The sequence below is a fragment of the Blennius ocellaris genome, assembly GCF_963422515.1.
Source record: "Blennius ocellaris genome assembly, chromosome: 1".
Lineage (NCBI taxonomy): Eukaryota > Metazoa > Chordata > Actinopteri > Blenniiformes > Blenniidae > Blennius > Blennius ocellaris.
Window position 1 is genome coordinate 4,881,561 of NC_137650.1, and position 19,965 is coordinate 4,901,525.

The 19,965-nt window shown below is 41.0% G+C and overlaps 1 protein-coding gene across 1 annotated transcript in view; it reads right to left on the reverse strand.

Annotated features, from left to right (window-relative positions):
• Window positions 1-19,965, reverse strand: part of itfg1 (integrin alpha FG-GAP repeat containing 1) — a gene marked incomplete at its 5' end in the record, with an annotated part of 222,107 nt that overhangs the window by 159,132 nt on the left and 43,010 nt on the right. The window contains one exon of the mRNA XM_080520248.1: window positions 12,125-12,174. Coding sequence (XP_080376374.1) covers window positions 12,125-12,174 — 50 coding nt within the window. The remainder of the gene's footprint in view (window positions 1-12,124; window positions 12,175-19,965) is intronic.

Here is a 19,965-nt window from a genome sequence, read left to right on the forward strand (position 1 = left end):
GAATTTGTCTGATGTTCTGTGTAACTTCATTGATAATGAACTGTTGCGGTAGATGTTCAAAAGAGTTTTGACGTATCGCTGTTGTACACTCTGCCTGGGTAGCATTTCATTACAACTTCTCGCTCCACAGAATCAAAGTCTCATTTGTGTCTATGAAAACTCGGCAGATTGGTAGGTTGCGTTCTGCTGACTTCGCCGAGAGCTGGTTGATTGCCTTGAAAATGATGTCTGGTGGAGTAACCGCTTCTAAATCCAGCTTGTTCTCTGGTTGATTTTCTTCTAGTGGTCTTATTAACCACGTTTGTTGTACAGAACACACAGCACTCTTATCTGTCGGAGTTCATGAAATGTAAATATTTATAACAGTTTTTGTGCAGTCAGTTTCTAAAAATAGGCACAGTGGATGGCGTAGTGCTCATGGAAATACATAGCAAATCTTTCAATTATGGATGTTAATTGTTTTTGTTTTTTGTGTTTTTCATTGTATTACATTATTTAAAAATTGACAAAATTATCAATCTATAGGAGAGTATTATCTTATTTGTAATCATTACTGGACTGACTGCAACCTGACTCTAATGCAGTTGTCCAAATAACTCGTTATTGGTGGATATACTGTGATCAAATGTAACAAATCACACCGAGAAGTGAATGATAATCCCTTCAACAATCCAACAGACACATTCAAGTACCATATTTTCCGCACTATAAGGCACAGCTACATCAATTGACATAATTTACAACTTTGTTCATATATAAGGCGCCACCACATTATAAGGCACATGCAATAGACCAGTGGTCAGCAACCTTTATAGCTCAAAGCCATTAGGTTACATTTTCCACTGATTCTAACACCCAGAGAGGTGCACACACTTTATTTTGATAGTCCTACCTGCAGCCTATGCCAGGAGGACACTACACACAAAACCTTCTTCACTGCTGGTTGACAACTTACAACTACCGGTAATAAACTAAACTACATGAACTAAGCAACAAAAACACAACACAACACAATTATTACCGACACCACAAACCAAATAGAACCCCCAATAATTGCATTTAAAACACCACAAACAGAAACTCCCATAATTCATTGCAGCTATTGGCTGCACTGAGGAGCTCAGGATGCAAGGCATGATGGGAATTCATGTTTTGTGTTGTTGGAGGTTATTGTGGGTTGTTGTTGGGCTTGGTGTTGTGTTGATTGTGTTTATGTGTTTTTGTTCCCCAGTTTAGGGAGTCATTATTTCATCTAGTTTATTTTGGTTTGTTAGAATGTTGGTGTGCAACCATGAGTGATGAATGTGTTGTGTGGAGTGTCGTCCGCTCTGAAGATCCGGTTGAGAAGTTAGAGTTGTCAAAATAAAAGCTTCTGGTTGTTCAGCTGTCAAATAGCAGTCTCGAGTAGAGCAATTCTTCCATATATAAGATGCACCGGGCTATAAGGTGCACTGGCAGCTTTTGAGAAAATTTGAGGTATTTAGGTGCGCCTTATAGTGTGGAAAATACGGTAATAAGATCAGGAAGTTCCAGTCTGAAACTGTCCATATCGCTGGGGTCTATGTCTCGACACACAGCCTCACTTCTGCTTCACACCACAGCTGGAAAACGTTGGGAGACTGTTGAGTGTATGAGCCAGATGTGGAAGAAGCATTTTTCTATTGATTTAACAAATAAGCACAAACAGTGCCGTCTCATCTTCTCAAGCTTTCAGGAGCAAATGGAGTCTGAACACTGAATAAGTCAACTTGAGTGGAAGTCACGATAGATTACATGAAGCTCAATATCTCCATGTTGATTGATCAAACACTGGTTTACTTCAGACAATATAGAACAATTTAACAATAGAGAAAGGCAGAACTATTTAAAGTGTGCATCCAAAAATACATATGAAGTATACTATCCGACAAAGCCATCATAGAAAGCTATGATTACACTGAATTTTCCTCCACATGAAAAGCAGCAAAAAGCAAATCACAGCAATCATCAAAGTGGAGAAGACAAGTGGACTGTAAATATGAAACCATTGGTTCATAACTTAACATTTTAAAGCTACACATCAATAAGTTGCCCAGTTACATTTCAATAAAGGAAAACCACAGCATGTCCAATAAAAGCTCCTCTCTGTAGCAGCACTGCTCCCGTCACACATTATAATGCAGTGCAGTGGCCCAGATATGGATTTTCTGTACGGAGGGGACCTTCCAACAACACCAGGATGAAATCCTGCCAACATCCACGACAATTTAATACACAGGGACGTCCTTACATGGTCATAAACATCTCCAAAGTGAGCACACGAGGATGAAATATCACAGAAACACATGTTTCTGCTCCTTTAGTAGGCCGTCATTGTGTAAAATTTCTGGTCTTATCCACAAGATCTATTTCACAATGTTTTGTTCACAGCTGGAAACGACTGACTGGGATTTTGTTTGTGCTGCTGGATGTCTGGCTGACGATGCACTGAAGCATCAGATACTAAAAAAGAAATATGCAAGTAAACTATGAACAGTTATATTTCATATACAAATATGTAGGTCTGTAATGTAGGTCTGCTTTATGGTAAAAAGGGTTAGGCCACGTTTACACGACAAACACTCCAAGTGAAAATAAAACATTTTCAGATCGTTTTCAGAGTCTGTTTAAATTACAAAGGTACTCTGAGCCACTGGAAACAACATTTTCATATAATCCATGGTACTAAAAGTTATCCTGTTGTCATTACTTTCTGTTCACTTTGAAGCGATAACACGCTGGTCTGACTGACGCCATGTTGACTCAAGAAAAGGTGATTATTTGACTGTGTGATACTTTGAAACTTCATATCCAGTGAAGGATTTGTGAATCTTTTATGACCTGGTGCCATGCAGTCTGTACTGGTCCAGTGCTGACATATTAAGTCTCTTTTCTTCCACGGAATAGCTCTGAAATGGCAAAAGATAGTTGTTTAGCCTGCTGGAAGTGCAGTTGGTCTAATTCTCGCCCATGACGATCACATAAAGTGCCCACTGGATCATTCTAATAGCAGCCTCACAGCCATCATCTGCAGCTCCGCTCTCAGACATTAAGATTATCAGACTAATGAATAGTGCTGCCATCATGATGGTCCAAGGAGATTTATGAAGGTGCAATCTGAGCTTCAACATTTTCACTTCCAAATGGAGCTTTTGTACCACTGCTCATTATTGAATCTGACGTAAAGAACTGAAACAAACCTGCCAAAGCAGACTCTTCATATGCTGAGACAGGCCACAGATACGAGAAAGAAAATCTTATTTTATACTCATCAGGGCTTCTTTAGGGAACGCAATTCAAGTTAGAATAGAACAACACAACTCAGGGCCCTGTTCACCCCACAACGATTTCAGGGGAAAACAATACACTTTTGCAGAGTTTTACAGAGTTTTGGGTGTCCCTATACATGACAATGGAGCCACCGACAAAAACAACTCTTTAAAAAAGCAACTTCCTGGGTGGAATTTTTCAAAAATGCCTCATCTCCGCATCTACTACTGGGCATTCACAGCTCAGCAGAAGTAACTAGTAGTTGTGCACATGCTCAGTAGATCCAATCAGAACAATGTTTCCTCCAGAGTGTCATGGCTCCCAGGCGAGATTCTCCTAGACTTGGTACTTTTATTTTGACAGTCACCGTAATAACAATCCAACTTGGTCTTCTGTCCACGAGAATGTCCGTTCTCTCAGATTGTTAATGTTTAGAGCGTTTTGTTCTCTGCTGCATGTGTGTGTGTGTGTGGTTTCATTAGAAAAACAAACAACAGCACCAACTTGTTGCCTGGCATGTCATCAACATCGTTTTCAGAAAGTTGCCATGGAAACATGACACTTTTCTGAAACAAAAAACGATGTGTTTTCACTTAAAACGTTGTCTTGTAAACAGGGCGTGCGACTCATTCAGGACATTTGTATTATAAAGACAAAAAACAACACCAAAGGAAAGTGCTTCTTCTCATTCCTTTGCCAGGTGGCATTATTGAAATGTATTCTTTTTTCTATCAAGAGAAACAAGTCAACAAAACAACCTGAAAACAAAACAATATAATTTAAACTAACAGCCAATTTTAAAATTAAATTTAATGTTTCTTAATGAGAATTCTAGTTTATTTGTTTGACGCTAGAAGAGTATTTCCACATACATTATTACTTAATTAATTCAGTACATCTGAGTGTCAGGAGCAATTAAGTGGTTTAGTTTTTCTTCCGGGGCTAAAATCTGCTGACTGAGCCTGAAAGCTGACAGCGTGACTGCTCTCATTACTTCCGACTCACCGTGGGGCATTTCAGGTGTATTTATTTGAAAGGAATACTTTTAGTGGCGTGGATAAAGATTTAATCTGGTTTAACAAGAACTTAATGATTTTGTTATTTTGTAATTTGTAATTATTATGAATAACAGATTTAATTCTATTGGAGAAATTCTTCCAGGAAAACAAGGAAAATCAACTGTCAAAGTCATAGAGACAAATACTATGACCGAGGCGGGAACAGATCCGCTGTTGCTGGTTGTATAAATATAAATGACAATATATGGAGGAAGGGATGATGCTGTACTGGAGGGTTTTCCACTGGATTATTGATCCAGATTAGTGAAATTATGTTAAAATTTGTGCTATCTTCAAACAGAAGAGTCAAAAATGCTGGAGGCGGCATGTGAACACTTCAGATGGCTCCTACCTTTTCCAAGCATGTTTGTCAAGACTGACCCGTGAAAATGAAAATGGCACGACTGGAAGATAATCCCGTCAAACTGGTGTCAATTAGATCTAAAGCCTCCAATCATGCAGCTCACAGGAGCACACAGACGTGGTGACAGAGTTAAATCTCCATGTGTTCACTGTGTGTGTGTGTGTGTGTGTGTGTGTGTGTGTGTGTGTGTGTGTGTGTGTGTGTGTGTGTGTCAGTTTAAGCAGCGCTGATTGATGTGTGAAGATGAAGGGATTACAGGTCTTATTATTATTCTTCCCTTCTGTTCTCATTGCTCCCAACACATGCTTCCGACACATACAGGCCTGTATGTATGTGACTGAGCAGAAGTTCATTTTGTCCCTGACATGAGAACTAACTGTTGACGTGAATGGAGGCAGAGGAACTTCTATCTACTTGGCTATATGAGCCAGCCCTCTTCCCCTCGCTTCATTTTATTCCCCGTGCTGTGATTGCCTTCTCTTGTATAATCACGAGAAAACAGAGGAGCGTGCGGGGATGGAGGGGTGTGTGGGGCGGGGGAAGAAAACAGGGAAACGTAATTAAAAGGAGTCATGGAGGAAGAGCAGTGAGCTGGCCTGTGACTGATAGATGCAGCTGTATTGAACTCAGAACTGAGATGGGATTAATGGGGTCCCGTTGTCCTTTGGATACACGTACGTGCAGTTCTGATCCCAGTGTATGTAGTGAAATTAAAAGCCCATTTGTGATGCAGCAATTTCAAGTGTGGCGTTTTGGGGTTCCATCTCTGTGAAAACAAGGGAAAAGGAAAGTGCTCAGGCTCCGTCTCCTTGTTGACAGTGGAAAGGCTGTTATTGGTCATGTTCACCATGGCCAGGGCAGCAAATGTCAACACTCAAAGAGCTATTTAGACCGGTTTCCCTCCAAACAGAACATGCTGAGAGCCACACCCTCATGTTACTGTTCACCAGTGTTGCCACAGTTACTTTAAAAAAACTAATCCGATTACTAGCTACTCCTTTAAGAAGTAACAAAAAGTCGCAGCTCTGTCGAACCTCATATCCCTTTAACTTTGAGCAGCAAGGATTTTGTAAATGTATTTAATAACACAATTCTAACTATTAGGGATCAAATTAAAGACTCGCTGTCCAGTGCAGTCGCAGATCAATCAACCACATCTTTAGATTCATTAGTGGAGCCTGACTTCCAGTTATCCAGCTTCCACTCTATAGAATTCCTTGATCTATTCTCAATCGTGGCTTCATCTCAACCAGGGGTGGGCAATCCTGTCCCTCGAGGGCCGCTGCCCTGCACGTTTTAGATGTCTCCTCACATCAATACAGCTGACAGCAATTAGTGGCTCCTTGTCAAGCTTTCTGCAGAGCCTCAGCATGATAACAGGTGTGTTTGAGCAGGGAAACATCTAAAACGTGCAGGACTGCGGCCCTCGAGGACCAGGGTTCCTCACCCCTGATCTAAACCAACAACTTGCTTACTGGACCCAACACCAACTAAACTGTTTAAAGACATTTTCCCTGTGATCGGTACATCAATACTAGATCAGATCAACGTATCTCTAATAACATGTTATGTACCACAAGCCTTTAAGGTTGCTGTTGTTACACCTCTTCTTAAAAAACACACCTTGACCCAGGAGTCTTAGCAAATTGCAGGCCAATATCCAACCTTCCCTTTATTTCTAAAATCTTAGAAAAACTGGTCGCAAGTCAGCTTTGTGACCATTTAAGGAAAAATGACTTATTTGAGTCTTTCCAGTCAGGTTTTAGATCTCATCATAGTACAGAGACGCTCTGGTCAAAGTTACTAATGGTCTTCTGATGGTTTCAGACAAAGGACTGGTCTCTGTTCTGGTCCTGTTAGATCTCAGCGCTGCTTTTGATACTATTGATGATAACATCCTATTACAGAGGCGAGAACACATCATTGGGCTTAAAGGCACAGCACTAAACTGGTTCCGATCATATTTATCAGACAGGTTCCATTTTGTTCATGTTCATGATAATTTCTCAGTCCAGACTGAGGTTAAACATGGAGTTCTACACGGTTCTGTCTTAGGTGCTATACTTTTTACTTTATACATGCTTTATGTAGGGGATATTATTATTTTTTTTAAAACAAACAAAAAAAACCCACTCCATTAACTTCCATTGTTATGCAGATGACACACCAATCTATCTATATCTATGAAACCTAACGATAATAAACACATTTCTAAACTAGAAGCTTGTCTTAAATATATAAAGAATTGGATGAGCCGTAATTTCCTGCTTCTGAATTCAGATAAAACTGAAATTACTACATTTGGGCCAAAATATCTGAGAGACAAATTATCTAAAGATATAGTCACACTGGATGGTACTACTCTGACCTGGAACCTGGGAGATATTTTTGACCAGGATTTATCCTTCAACTCACACATTAAACAAATCTGCAGGACTGCCTTTTTTCACCGACGCAATATTTCCAAACTTAGAAACATGCTGACTCAGAGTGATGCCGGAAAACTAATCCACGCATTTCTTACTTCGAGAGTTGACTATTGTAACTCCCTATTACCAGGGTGTCCAAATAACTGCTTAAAAAGTCTTCAATTAATTAAAAATGCTGCAGCGAGAGTCCTGACAAGGACCAGCATAAGAGATCACATCACTCCAATACCAACCTCTCTTCATTGGCTCCCTGTTTAATCTAGAATAGAATTTAAAATCCTTCTTCTAACCTATAAAGCTCTTAACAACCAGGCCCCATCTTATCTTGAATAACTGTTGGTCCCGTATCTCCTAAGAAGAACACTTTGTTCTCAGAGTGCTGGCTTACTGGAGGTTCCAAGGTTCTCTAAAAGTAGAATGGGAGGCAGAGCCTTCAGCTCTTGTTCTCCCGCCTTGTGGAACCAGATCCCAGTTTCAGTTAGGGAGGCTTAAATAGTCTCTAATTTTAAGGCGAGACTCAAAACATTTATATTTACTAAAGCTTACAGTTAGAGGTGCTTCAAAACACCCCCTCCCCACATCGCTCTACTTCTCGCTCTGCCTCTCTTTACCTCTCTCTACCCGGACCAGGGTCTGTTTCTTGCCGATTACCCAAATAAAGGTTTGTTTCTCCCCACCCAATCTATCTCTCCGTCTTCCCTCTCCTCTCCTCTCCTCTATCCTCTCACCCCAACTGGTCAGCAGAATGCCGCCACCTCTGAGTCTGGTTTCTTCAAAGGTTTCTTCCTGTTAGAGGGAGTTTGTCCTCTCCACAGTCGCAAATAAACCTGCTTTCTCATGTGGATCCATTGGGTTTTTCTCTTTTCTCTGTTGAAAGCACCTAGAAATGACAGTGTTGTATTTTGTGCTATATAAATAAAGTTGAATTGAATGTAAACTGGGATTATTAGTAAAGAAAAAAATATTTAAAAAAAAGAAAACGCATCGGTTTTAGGTTGTCATGTTTTCATGATGGAATGATGTAGTTATGTTGGGCCACTAGTAGAGATGGGTACTGAATTCAGTACTTTTATAGCTACGGACCAAATTCCGTCGGTACTACAGAGTACAGATTTGTGTGACAAACGATTTTCTGAACCAGACTTGAACACAGCACTGCAAGACAACGTAATGATGTTAGTAGCTGCTGGTTCAGACAACGGAGGCAACGGCACGGACATGGCTGAAATAAAGGCCTCAAAAGTCAGGCTCCCCTTTTAAAATGCGATACAGATTACACTTGCTGCAATATTTGTGACATGAAGTGCACTGCCAGCAGCCGGTATACTTCTAATCTGAGGAAGCTCCTGGTTCAGTACCAGATTTTTCTCAAGCTGTGGAGCTGGATTTCAATTTCAGCATTATTTGGAGAAAAAAACACTGCATACTTGTAGTTAAGGGATTTCATGTTGAACAAATTAGTGAAACAATTGTGATGTTACACTAGAGCTTGTTTTGATATATACGTTAAAGGTTACATATTCAGAAATAAATGTTAAATTAAAAATGTAAGTTTTATTAAACAATTATTCTACATTAAAACAAATCAACATTTATAAAGACAAACACACAGATGTGCCAAAAGTCGGTTCCATTGAGTACCGGTATCGATTACCGGGTACCGGGTATCGGTTCAAATGTGAAAAGCTCCAATCCCTCGATACCAGTTGATGCTGTTGGTTGTTTTTGTAATGATGCCACAATACGCTCTAAATATGGACAATGGGAGAACGCGGACATTCTAGTGGGCAGGCGACCAATTTGGATTGTTATTATGGTGACTGTCAACAATAAAACAAAAAAAAAACATCCATCCCTACGTCTTCTACACCTCTTCATCCTGTTGGCAGGATGCTGGAGCCGATCCCAGCCCTGTGATGGATGAAAACTGTCTGCGTGTTTTGAGATGTTATTGCAGCAATCACACTGCGATAGAAAAAGAAAAGCTGTTGTGGAGAGAGCAGAAGAAGCTGATCTTCAGATGTTCTCCGACTCCAGCCTCTCACCTGATCAACATTCCTGCCACCCGTCTCACATCCTGCTGCTCTTTGGGCAGATCACTTTATTTGCTCCGTTTCACTCCCGCAACTCTCTCTCCATCTCAGACAACCCGACTCGGCCAAATCCTTCAATCTCCCTCTGTTCCTCTCCTCTCCTCTCCCTCCCTCCCTCCCTCCGTCCCTCCCTCCTCACCCTCCTATGATAAGATAGACTTCTGTTCGACTCGTGCTTCAACCTGCTGAATTCCAAATAGACCCCTTTGATGGCAAAAGGAGCAGCGATCTGCCCATCCTCGCTCTTCCAGAATATTAAGTGATATTAACTGTGGAGTCCACCACAGTTCTGCAACTCCGGCCGAAGCCTGAAGGAACAGCAGAGCAGAGCAGAGGACGAGTCGCCTCACCTCAACAGATCACACACTTATCCTCATCACGAGAGCAACGTGTGCAGAATACCGCTCATGAACGATGTTTCTATGCACTGTGCAACATGATAGGCCAATCAGATGGAGTCGTAATGACCTGAGAGCATCGTGATGGAGGAAAAGAGGGCGACACGCCAAGAAGCTGCTGGATAACTGCAGTGGTGGTTGTTGCATTTGGTCGGTCCCTCCATCCCTCTTCGGGGGAAGGAAAATGTCTGTGAAACACGTAGAGCTGCTGGTGTCCACCAGTTCCCGTCAAAAGCTGTTCTGTGGGTCGATCAGCAAGAGAAACCATGGAAGAATGCAGAGTGACTTTACCAGGTAAAGATTGACATCCGGTTGCTTTCAGGAGTGACTGTGCATTGCAGCAGTCGCACTGCTCCACATTCATTCTCCACATTCATGATGTTTACACCTGCAGCGACTCCACGATCAGATCCACCAACAACATGACTGATTCACGTGGAGAAGAGCCAACCAGACAGGAAATTACCACGTCAACGTTTCATGGATATGATTATTAAAAAAAAAAAAAAAAAAAACTTTGTTGAAAAACACATCACATGGAAAAACCACTGTCGACTCACAGCTGGTGTGAATTCAAGACAAGAAGGAGAATAACTCAAAATCACAATACTCAACAAAAGGGGAAGTGGTGGTTCTGTTGTTAGAGCAGGCTGTCTATGGTTGCAGGTTTGATTCACTATCTCCACCTGCCCACATGTCAAAGTGTCCTTGAGCAAGACACTGAAGCCCAAACAGCTCTCAATGGATGAACCGAGTGCTTTGCATGGCAGTGTGCATGAGATGATGGGTTGGTGTGCCATTGACCAACTAAAACTAAGCCCTGTCTTGGTAGTAAGTGTACATATTATTCTACCTCTGTACACGTGTTCAAAAACAGTTTCTTTATTTTTATGTTTATTTAGTTTCTTTTTCAGGGACCATGTACAAAAACATTACTCTCAAAGAAAACATGCTTCCGACCAGATTTTAGCCGTAGCCAGTTTCCATCTGCAGCCTCGACCTGCTTACTGCCACAGATAAAGACTGTTTCTTTAAAATTATTTTTTCTCTCCGCTTTTACATGGAATCAGCAAAACTGCTGAAGATTATGTCGTTTTTATGTTGGGCCACTAGTGGGAGCTGTTGTGTTTTTGTAATGAAACCACACACACGTATCAGAGAACAATCTGCTGTAAACATTAACAACAGGAGAACAACAGGCATTCTAGTGGACAGATGACCAAGTTACAATGTTATTATGGTGACTATCAAAATAAAAGTACGAAGTCTCAGGAGAATCTGGACGAGGAGTCATGACACTCTGGAGGAAACACTGTTCTGATTGTTCATCTCCTGAGCATGTGCACAACTAGTAGTGACTATGGCTGCAGTGAGAAGCACCAGGAGCAGCTGCTCAATACAGTATTCATTCTATCTTTCATTGTGTGATCGGACTTTACACCACAAGTTAAGGTAATAAACTCAACAAATGCAGAAATTAGAGGTGTGGGAAATGGACAAAAAAAAAAATCGCAACAATAATCTGACGATATTCTTTCAAATGTGATTTCCTTACAAAAAAAAGTGAAAATTGCTTACTTGAGTACCAGGACATCTGTGGATGCTCTTGTTTATTTGCTTTAAAAATGTGCATTGAAGGTTGTGCTTCATTTTCCAAAATGGGAGGAATTTCCTCCTCTTCTTGTTTCACATGAGGAGATTTACAATGTTTTTATGTTGGATAATTTCTTTATTTGGGAGGGTGGGATGCTACCATTACTCTTATATTGTCCCATTCATACCTCAGATTTACTTAAATCTTCTCCTTTCACCCTTTCCGGTGCATCAGCAGCTCCCTCTTCTCTCCATTCTCTAGTCGTTCACTGTCTTTCCTCTGACTTGCCTCTTGTACCTCCCTATTGAAGTCAATATGACTTTTATTTCCCTTTTCCCCCAAAGAATTGAAACTGTAAAATTAGACATCATCAAAACAACATTCAAAGTGATATTGTAGACAATATATATTGCAAACCTCTTGTAGGAACTATACAGTACTGTGCCAATGTGTCATGAAGGTGCTGTGAAATATTATTCCACCATGTCCTACCAGCATGACAGTGTCTGAATGGCTCTGAATTTAACGTGCATCAGAGAAAAAAAAGGGTTTACATGGAGAGACAGAAGGATCTGGACCAGACAACATCCAGAGGAGACGTGAGCTGACTTCTCAAAGATGTTTTAAAACCCCCGTGCAGAATCTGTGCCGAGAAGAACTGAAGCTGGAGGTCAAACTCAATGCTTTGTCTCCTACTGATTCACCCTGCGATTTGCAAACTACCAAATCATTGACTTTTCTAAGCAGTCCTGCAGACCGTTTATTCCCCATGTTGACTTTACACTTTTACAGAGTTCAGTTAATAAATAAATATGTAAAAAGAAAAACTGATGAAGCATCTGTCCAGTGTGCTTTAAAACTTAAAACCTCACAGTAAGAGTCCAAGAAAAACCTCCTTACCTTGTTGAGCCAGGTCTCGAACATTGAGCCTTCAGTCGTGAGGAACAAATCTGGAGGCAGACAGAAAGATGAGTCATTGAGTGATACACTGGTAACTATCATCAGACACAGAGCACACACTATCGATCCCAGCATGAAGTAAATGTCTTCTGTATAGCAGAAGATTTCACACCTGGAAATGTCCACATGGATCATGGAGAAAGACGAGAAGATCAATGAAAGGCCATGTACAGTCGGGATTGCTAATGTTTCCATTTTCATTCACAAGTGATCCTTCAGATTGACTAGAATGGGGGTTCATTAATGTTTGTTCACTCACTGGACATGTTTGTAAGCTTGACTACTCATTAAATCAAATAATTGATTAGCCGCCAATCAAGCAATTGAAACTTGTTGTCTTCAGCAGCAGAAGACCACACCGGGTATCAGGAAACAGGCTGCATTTCATACCAGAGCTGGACCATAGAAGGTCTGAGTCTCCATGAGAACTGGACCAGAGAAGGTCTGACGGGTCTCTGTTTCTGCTGGCAAATTCAGATAGAACACAAACCTTGTACTGTTCTAAATGAAGCTATCGCGATTGAACTCAAGAAAGCTGAATCTAATCAAACATGACATCAGACTGAAGGCCAGTGATTGGCTAGTGAGCAACTCCTTTACCAAAGCCCTCCCAACATTTGATAAAACCAACCATGGATTTCTTTCATCCTGACCTATTCCTCTACAAAATAGCTTCAAAGGATCCAGCACTGTGGTGCAGACATTTTTTGTGTTTGTGGTTGAATCTAGAAGCAGATGAAGAAACAAAAAAAACAAAACACTTCTCCAAGAGAAGCTAAGGAGAAGATGATCACTCAATCATCAATGACACAACAGACGGAGTGGGCAAACAAAATAACCAATGATTGGTTTAACCAAGTCAATTATGAGCATCGAGCAGTGAGCAATGAATACAAATGACCAACATCTAAAGCGTCTTTGAATGCCTCTCCTGTGGTAACACACTCTTTGTACAGAATTAAACCAGGAGATCTTCAGCAGAGAACAGTTTCACTTATTTATTCAATGCTATGACAGTAATAACCCAATATTATCCATATTCACTGCAGCTGACCAGCAACATTGAACAGTTTTAAACTACAAAAATGTTCAAATGTCATGTCACATCATTAACTATTTAACCACATCAGACAGTCATAACATCATCATCATTTTATGATGCTATATTAAATCGTTGTGAGTTTAATATTCTGCACCTTACCAGGAATCGAGTTCAGAGGAACAAAACTCAATATCAATAAATGAAAACTACATTAGGAATGATGCCGGAAGTTTTCCATTGAATCATTTCTTTTTTTGTCATTGAAACTGGTGGAATTCTTTCAGAAATGGAAAATGCTCAGAAATAGATTTCAACTGAATTTTCAAAACATGTACAAACATCTTGCCTGTATTCAGATCCATTTGAAGCCTTGAATCTCAATCTTCAAGAACTCAGATTTAACATTCTGCTGAAGTAATAGGCTCTTTGCTCCCAGCGTGACCCTGGAGGTTAGCATGTAGCATTTAGCATTGTCCCTGCAGTGTATTCAGACTCAACGTCTTCCAAAAAGATCTTGAAGCCTTTAAAGCTTCAATAAGAAGCAGATCTTTGATCTCTTTGTGGTGATGAGCTGTGATTCTTCTCAGACTTTCAATATGTCAATCTTGCCTGAGCGTGGCTAGCTAGCAGGTAGCAACAGCAAAATGGTTGCTGCAGGTTAAAGTTGCTTCATGTGGTTGTCCATTGTTCCATTCAAAAATCCGTTTTTTGGCCATTGTTTTGTTTTTTTCTGACAGCCGACATGCTGCCTGCTTTTCATTCTCTCTAGCACAGACCAGTGGCGGGCGGCTGCATTACATTTCAATAGCCGTTTACGTTGAATAATGACTCAATCACTATCCAACTAATAGCTCTGGTGCCGAGTGTTGAGGGAGTGATTTCAGTTTCCTATAGTCATGTGTATTCTTTATATTTAGTTGGAGATAAACCGAACCATACTGCTTTGACGATTCTCTTCACGCTGGCACTGAGAGTAGATATTCAAACTGTCAAAAAAGGACCGGAGAATAAAAATAAAAATGGATTGGCTGCTTTAAGAAGCAGAAGGAAAAGCAGGTAGTGGAAGGAAAAAGGATTGTGGAGGGATCTCCTGCTCAAAGCAACTGGATTTCACTGAGCTTACTGGAGTCTTCACCCCCCGGTAATGCCTGTAGCTCGCTCTATTGGAATCCTATAAACCTGCACTTGTACTCGTATTGCTTGCTCTTCAAGCCCAGGCTGCAGACTGCACTTCTAATGCGCTCTCTGTGTGCTTCTCTCTACAAGGACATTTACTTTCATTGCAGCATTCTGTGGACTGAGGTTCTGCCCCAGTAATTGGACATGAAATAAATATTGGCATTGATCTGCCTTAGGGCCGGCCTGTCCTCTGTTCATGTGCTCTGCATGGAAAAACACTAATGATCATGGAAGAAGAGGTGATGGGTGAAGCAATAATATAAAAAAAAAAATTAGGGTTTCATGTCATGATGGAGGAAACCAGGATGTCACAATTCAATAGCCACTGTGTCCAATGCTTCACTTCAATTGCTGCAGTATGACTCCAGACTTAAGAGAAAAAGCGCATTAAAGGACAAAAAAATGAGAAGGAATACCATTACTGCGTTTCAATAGTTGCATGCAAAACACTATTGACTGAAAGGCGTTCATGTGGAGAATACCAATGTAACCAGTCCACTGATGTTGTCCGCTCATCCATGGAAGCGAGGAGAAACTGAGCGAGGGAGTTTCCAATAACATTATAATTAGCTGATATCACAACGCTTCAGTAACATTTCAGAGACAAATCCAGGTTCGTATTCAGTCTGGATTCAAGAAGCCGTCACACAAAGTGATTGCTGCGTCAGAACAACTTGAAAGACATGACTTCAGGTACCTCGCTCTCTCAATTCTTTTGAGAAACTTTGTATAAGGCAGACAGGTATGTTACAGGAACTACACATACAGAAATAAGTTTGACTTCCAACATAGACAGAGGATGTAAGCCAGGATGAAAGTAAAACTTAAAGACCACAGGAACTGATGGAAAGGTGTTGTAAAACTGACCCAATCAAAGCTAGCATCAAAGGTAAATGTACTGTAAACGCAGTCATTTACTGGAATCTTCAGGACTGTTAGAAGTGACGCTAGCGTCGATGCACATGGGGTTCGCAGCAACGCACAGCCTTCACATATTGTTTGTGTATGGAGCATGAATTAGGCTTCGTGCCATTAAATACATCCTTGTCTTGACACTTGATATTGGCAAGTAGCTAAAGGTTTGTTCTCATCCAAAAACCATCAATAGAACTGAAGGAATGGGATCCTTCTTTCGTGTTCATAATTTAATCCTGATAAAATTATGTGACACGTGTCATCCAAACTGTTGCAAAGTTTTAAAACTTTGTTACTGCATACATTTTGCCTACACGATATAAAAACTTAAAAAAAAAAATGCAAAGCAGATTAGAAATGCATGCAGAGATTACACTCATGCACTCACACAAGCGGAGGATTCACAGTAATTTGCAGTGTGTTCATGATTCTCCGCGCTCGCACCGGGTGGTGCGCTGATGAGCTGGGTTAATCAGCCAATCAGGCCTCTTAGACAGAATCCAGCAGTGATTGGCTGATTAGCTGCGATGGGCTGTGTGTCAGTGAGAGGTGCACTGGGAGATCTTCATCTTGTAAACACTTAACAGTCTCCCTGTGGGGGCACTTCCTCCTTCCGCTGCTCTCACCAATTATCTCATGTGTTTCTTAACCCGAGCTCACCGCTGCCAAACACTTTTCCTCCCCGCTCTCACTTATGATCGTCGTGTACTGAATCCAAAACTTTACTGCGGTTCTGTGTGAAGCTTTTAACCCAGAGTAGCATATTGGATGTGTTAATAAGCCTTTAGTGGTCATCATATGGAACAATATGCTTTCCAGAAATTCACAGGAGGAACAGCACCTGGACAGAAAATCCAATATGGCTCCAACAGCTGAGCAATAATGTAATAATAACGTGTCACTTCTGATATGATGGTCATCCATGCGTGATCCTAAGCCTCTCCTCAGACTGGGCCATGTTCCTCGTACTACAGTCTCATAAAGAAATGTTCAGTTCCACTATAAAGCCAAGTGCTGCTCCCATCAGTCACTGACCTGTTTTACTGGTGCCGGGACTTTTACTGGGCTGCTGAGGGTCTTTAAGTTAAAGAGACATAGTAAAGAGGAGAACGACCGGGGGGGAACACACACAACACAAACAGATGCTGAGTGAAATCCCTTTGTGTAATGGAGCAGTTCATTCATTTTTACCAGCTTGCGTGCTGTTTAATTCTCTCTTCTTTTGAAAGAGTGAATTCCTTCTTTGAAAAGCACCTTCTACCCATGTTGGTATCTTTCTTCTGGTTTCACTGGAGACTTTTTCAATGCTATTAAACATGCCACCATTACTATCTCTGGATAATTGAAGTCAAAAAAGAACTACCAGTGCACATTAAAGAACTAATGAGCAATGTGGATGACATAAAATGGCCTGTCAGGTAACAAAGCAACAAGGAACATTTAATCGAATTTTGTTTTCCCATTTATGTTTTACAATGTGCAATGATCACGTATATATGTTGCCTACACACAAAACAGGTCCCGAAAGATGCGTACGCCACTTCCAATGCAACTTTGCGATCTAAAAATCATTCACTTTGCTGGTGAAGGTGTGCACCGGTACACCGGATTTTAACCATGCGCATGCACATCTTGGAGATGGAGGAGACTGGTGGCGCCGATGGCGAGGTGGTGAATTGAAGCCAGATTCGTCTCATACATTTAATGTCTTCACATATCATATGTCCTATTTTCATCTTAAAATGGAAAAGCATTGATTGATTATTAATTGCAACAAGGTGTATAACAATCAGTTTCATTCCAGATTGAGCACATGGTGACAGCTGTCCGCAAGGCTGCACTGTGGACACGCTGGCAATGCCTTGGTGCCGGAGGAGACGACCTCCTCGTCACCCACAGCCTCCAACTCTAGAGTGACTGAGGGTAAAACACAAAGTCATTAAGCTTTTTCCACAATCCCTGTTGAAATATTGAATTTCTACATTGAATAAACTAGTGAAACTGGACTATGTCGTCTCGTCTCCACCAGATCTGTGTCTCCTTCCCTCTCCAACGCTCTGACAGACCTGCTGACTGTCACAACCATGGGGGTTGTTTTGGTGACCAGTGGAGTTCTCAGGTTCTGGCCCCCTTGACGGTGCCATGTCACTCTCCTCTGGCCTCCACCTCCACATCAGACACTTCTTTATCCATGCAGTCACAAACCTCTGTGGCTCTCACACTATTTACAGCGGTGAAGAGGTGCTGCCGACCGGTTGTGACTACCAAATAATGTCATTTTACTGACCCCCACCTCCCCAATGACTATTTCACGCTCCATAAAATTCCTTTTCTTCTTTTCTGCCAGGATTTAGTGTCAAAGGCCATGGATCAGCAGGCTCATTGAGATGTTGAAATATTCATGAGGCACTTTGCATTGACCATTTATTTGTATAGACTCTTCTTTAACGACAGGTAAATGCAGGAAACGTTTTTTTACCTGGCTGACATGTTCCAGCTGCATCTGCAGCCTTCCTCAGAGCATCGTCTGACGTGTGATGACATGTTCGTCTTTATCAGGTGCATTTCTCCATTTTTAAAATACAGTATGTATTTTAAAATGATAAAATGAACACAATTGAACTATTGACCATTTATGGTAGAACGTGAGCATTTTGAAGGTGATATCAACTGCGCAACTTTCCAGGTGGACTGTGATCTATAAAGAAAAGTCCATGCAGGTGTTGGTACGCATGGTTTTACAAATCCACATTTTTTTTGCCACACATGTTCAGCTTTTGGGTGTACGTACACTATTAGTTTGGATGTTTTTTAAATGACACCCATCATTAGAACATGACAGACATTACATACACTGTAGTTCACATGCCAGTCCATTAATCGGTGCAGTGTTTTTGTAACATAATCACAAAGCCACAAAGCATTACGACGTAAACATTCAAGCTCCTTTTCGCAGTCCTCCTTCCTGATACAGGCCTACTTAGTATCACAATGAAATACAACTCCATGTACAATTGTTTTCTTATCTGTAGGAGACATATTTGTTAAGAACAGAAAGCGGGCTGCTATTTAATATGCACACTAAAAGCTAAAACCACCCGAGAAGTCTTCTTCTGAGCTGGGAGCAAAGACATGACAACATGAAACAGGCACCGAGTCTATTTTCCCACTTGGAAGTGCTTGGTATGACACAGGAGTCAGAACTTTCCCATGACCCAGACACTCTTTAATGCACCAAAACTATCAGCATTGACAAGGAAACCTATGACTCGTCCGCTCAATGGTTTAAGATCCATCTCCAAACCAGGCAGTATGTTGGCTGTGTCAAAGAAATAAACAAAAACCTGACATACTGTATATTCAACCACACGGAGCAACTTTAACAACTTGAAGAAACACAGCTCACCACCACGATGAGCTCAAAGATCTGCTTCCCTTCATTTATTGAAGCTTTAAAAGCTTCAAGAACGTTTCTGGATCACGTCGAGTCTGGAGACACGCTGCAGGGAAAATGCTAACCTCTGGAGTACTGCAACAAGCAAAGAGACCATTTTGAGATTAAAAGCTTTGAATGAATCTGAATCCACACAATACATGACAATGTTTCAAATGTTATGCTTGATTTTGTCTGTGAGTGTGCCAAATGTATATGCATGAAAGAGTCTCACTATTTTGGTGTAAATGTTAAAGAGAGTGTTATAGAGGAATATATTATCATTGCAGTTAGGATACCGGTCACTTCTCCGTCTCTTTGCCCCACACTCACATTTAAGCTCGGACAGATGGTTACATCTCATCCTGCTCTCCATCCTGTGACACAACAACCATAACAGGCCAGCTGAGCAGCCGTAGATGTGAAAGTGAAGGTGACACCTACAGGAGGTTTTCCTCAGAGGCTGGTTGAGGTGTCACAACACTAACAATGTGGCTGTCACAATATCATGACAAGTCCCTGGCCCTGCTGTCTGACCCAGGTGTTTGATGTTGACCAACACGTCCATCAAACTCAACCGACCGCGTCAATACAACGCTAAAGAGGAGAAAAGTTCAGTTGAGTCTTAAACATCCATCCATTCTAACTAATGAGCAGTGAAATCTTCATAACCTCTCAAAACAAATCAATATTTCATTCACATGGATTTCCAAGCAGATTTCACCGATATGGAGGTGGAAAAAAGATGGCCTCTCAAAGTGCCTCTCAATCAACTAAACATACTGATATAGGTTTTTTGTTTGGTTTTTTTCATTTTTCAAATTCTCTTTCAGTATTGATTCTCATGTAATCAATTGCATCAAGCCCGATGCAATCCTGAACAGCTACGAACCTGATCTTCTGATAACATGTACACAGTGAGCTGGACAATGGGGGAACGCGTGCAGATCGTTCAAAGTTGTCTGTCTTTAGAATCTTTAATTTCAATGTTATCTGTAATTATAAAATTCTTGTGGAGACTCATAATCCATTTTAATTATAAAGGGGCTTTTGATGTGCCAAATATGTGGATTCTATCAGCACACTTGCGCAATTTGTTGTAATCCATAGACTGAGCAATCCTTTCCAAAACAACAAATAAACATCGTTGTTTTGTGGATGTCTGAAGTTTCCGTCTTTTACCCAGTTTCTGCTCCAAGAATCAGCACTTCA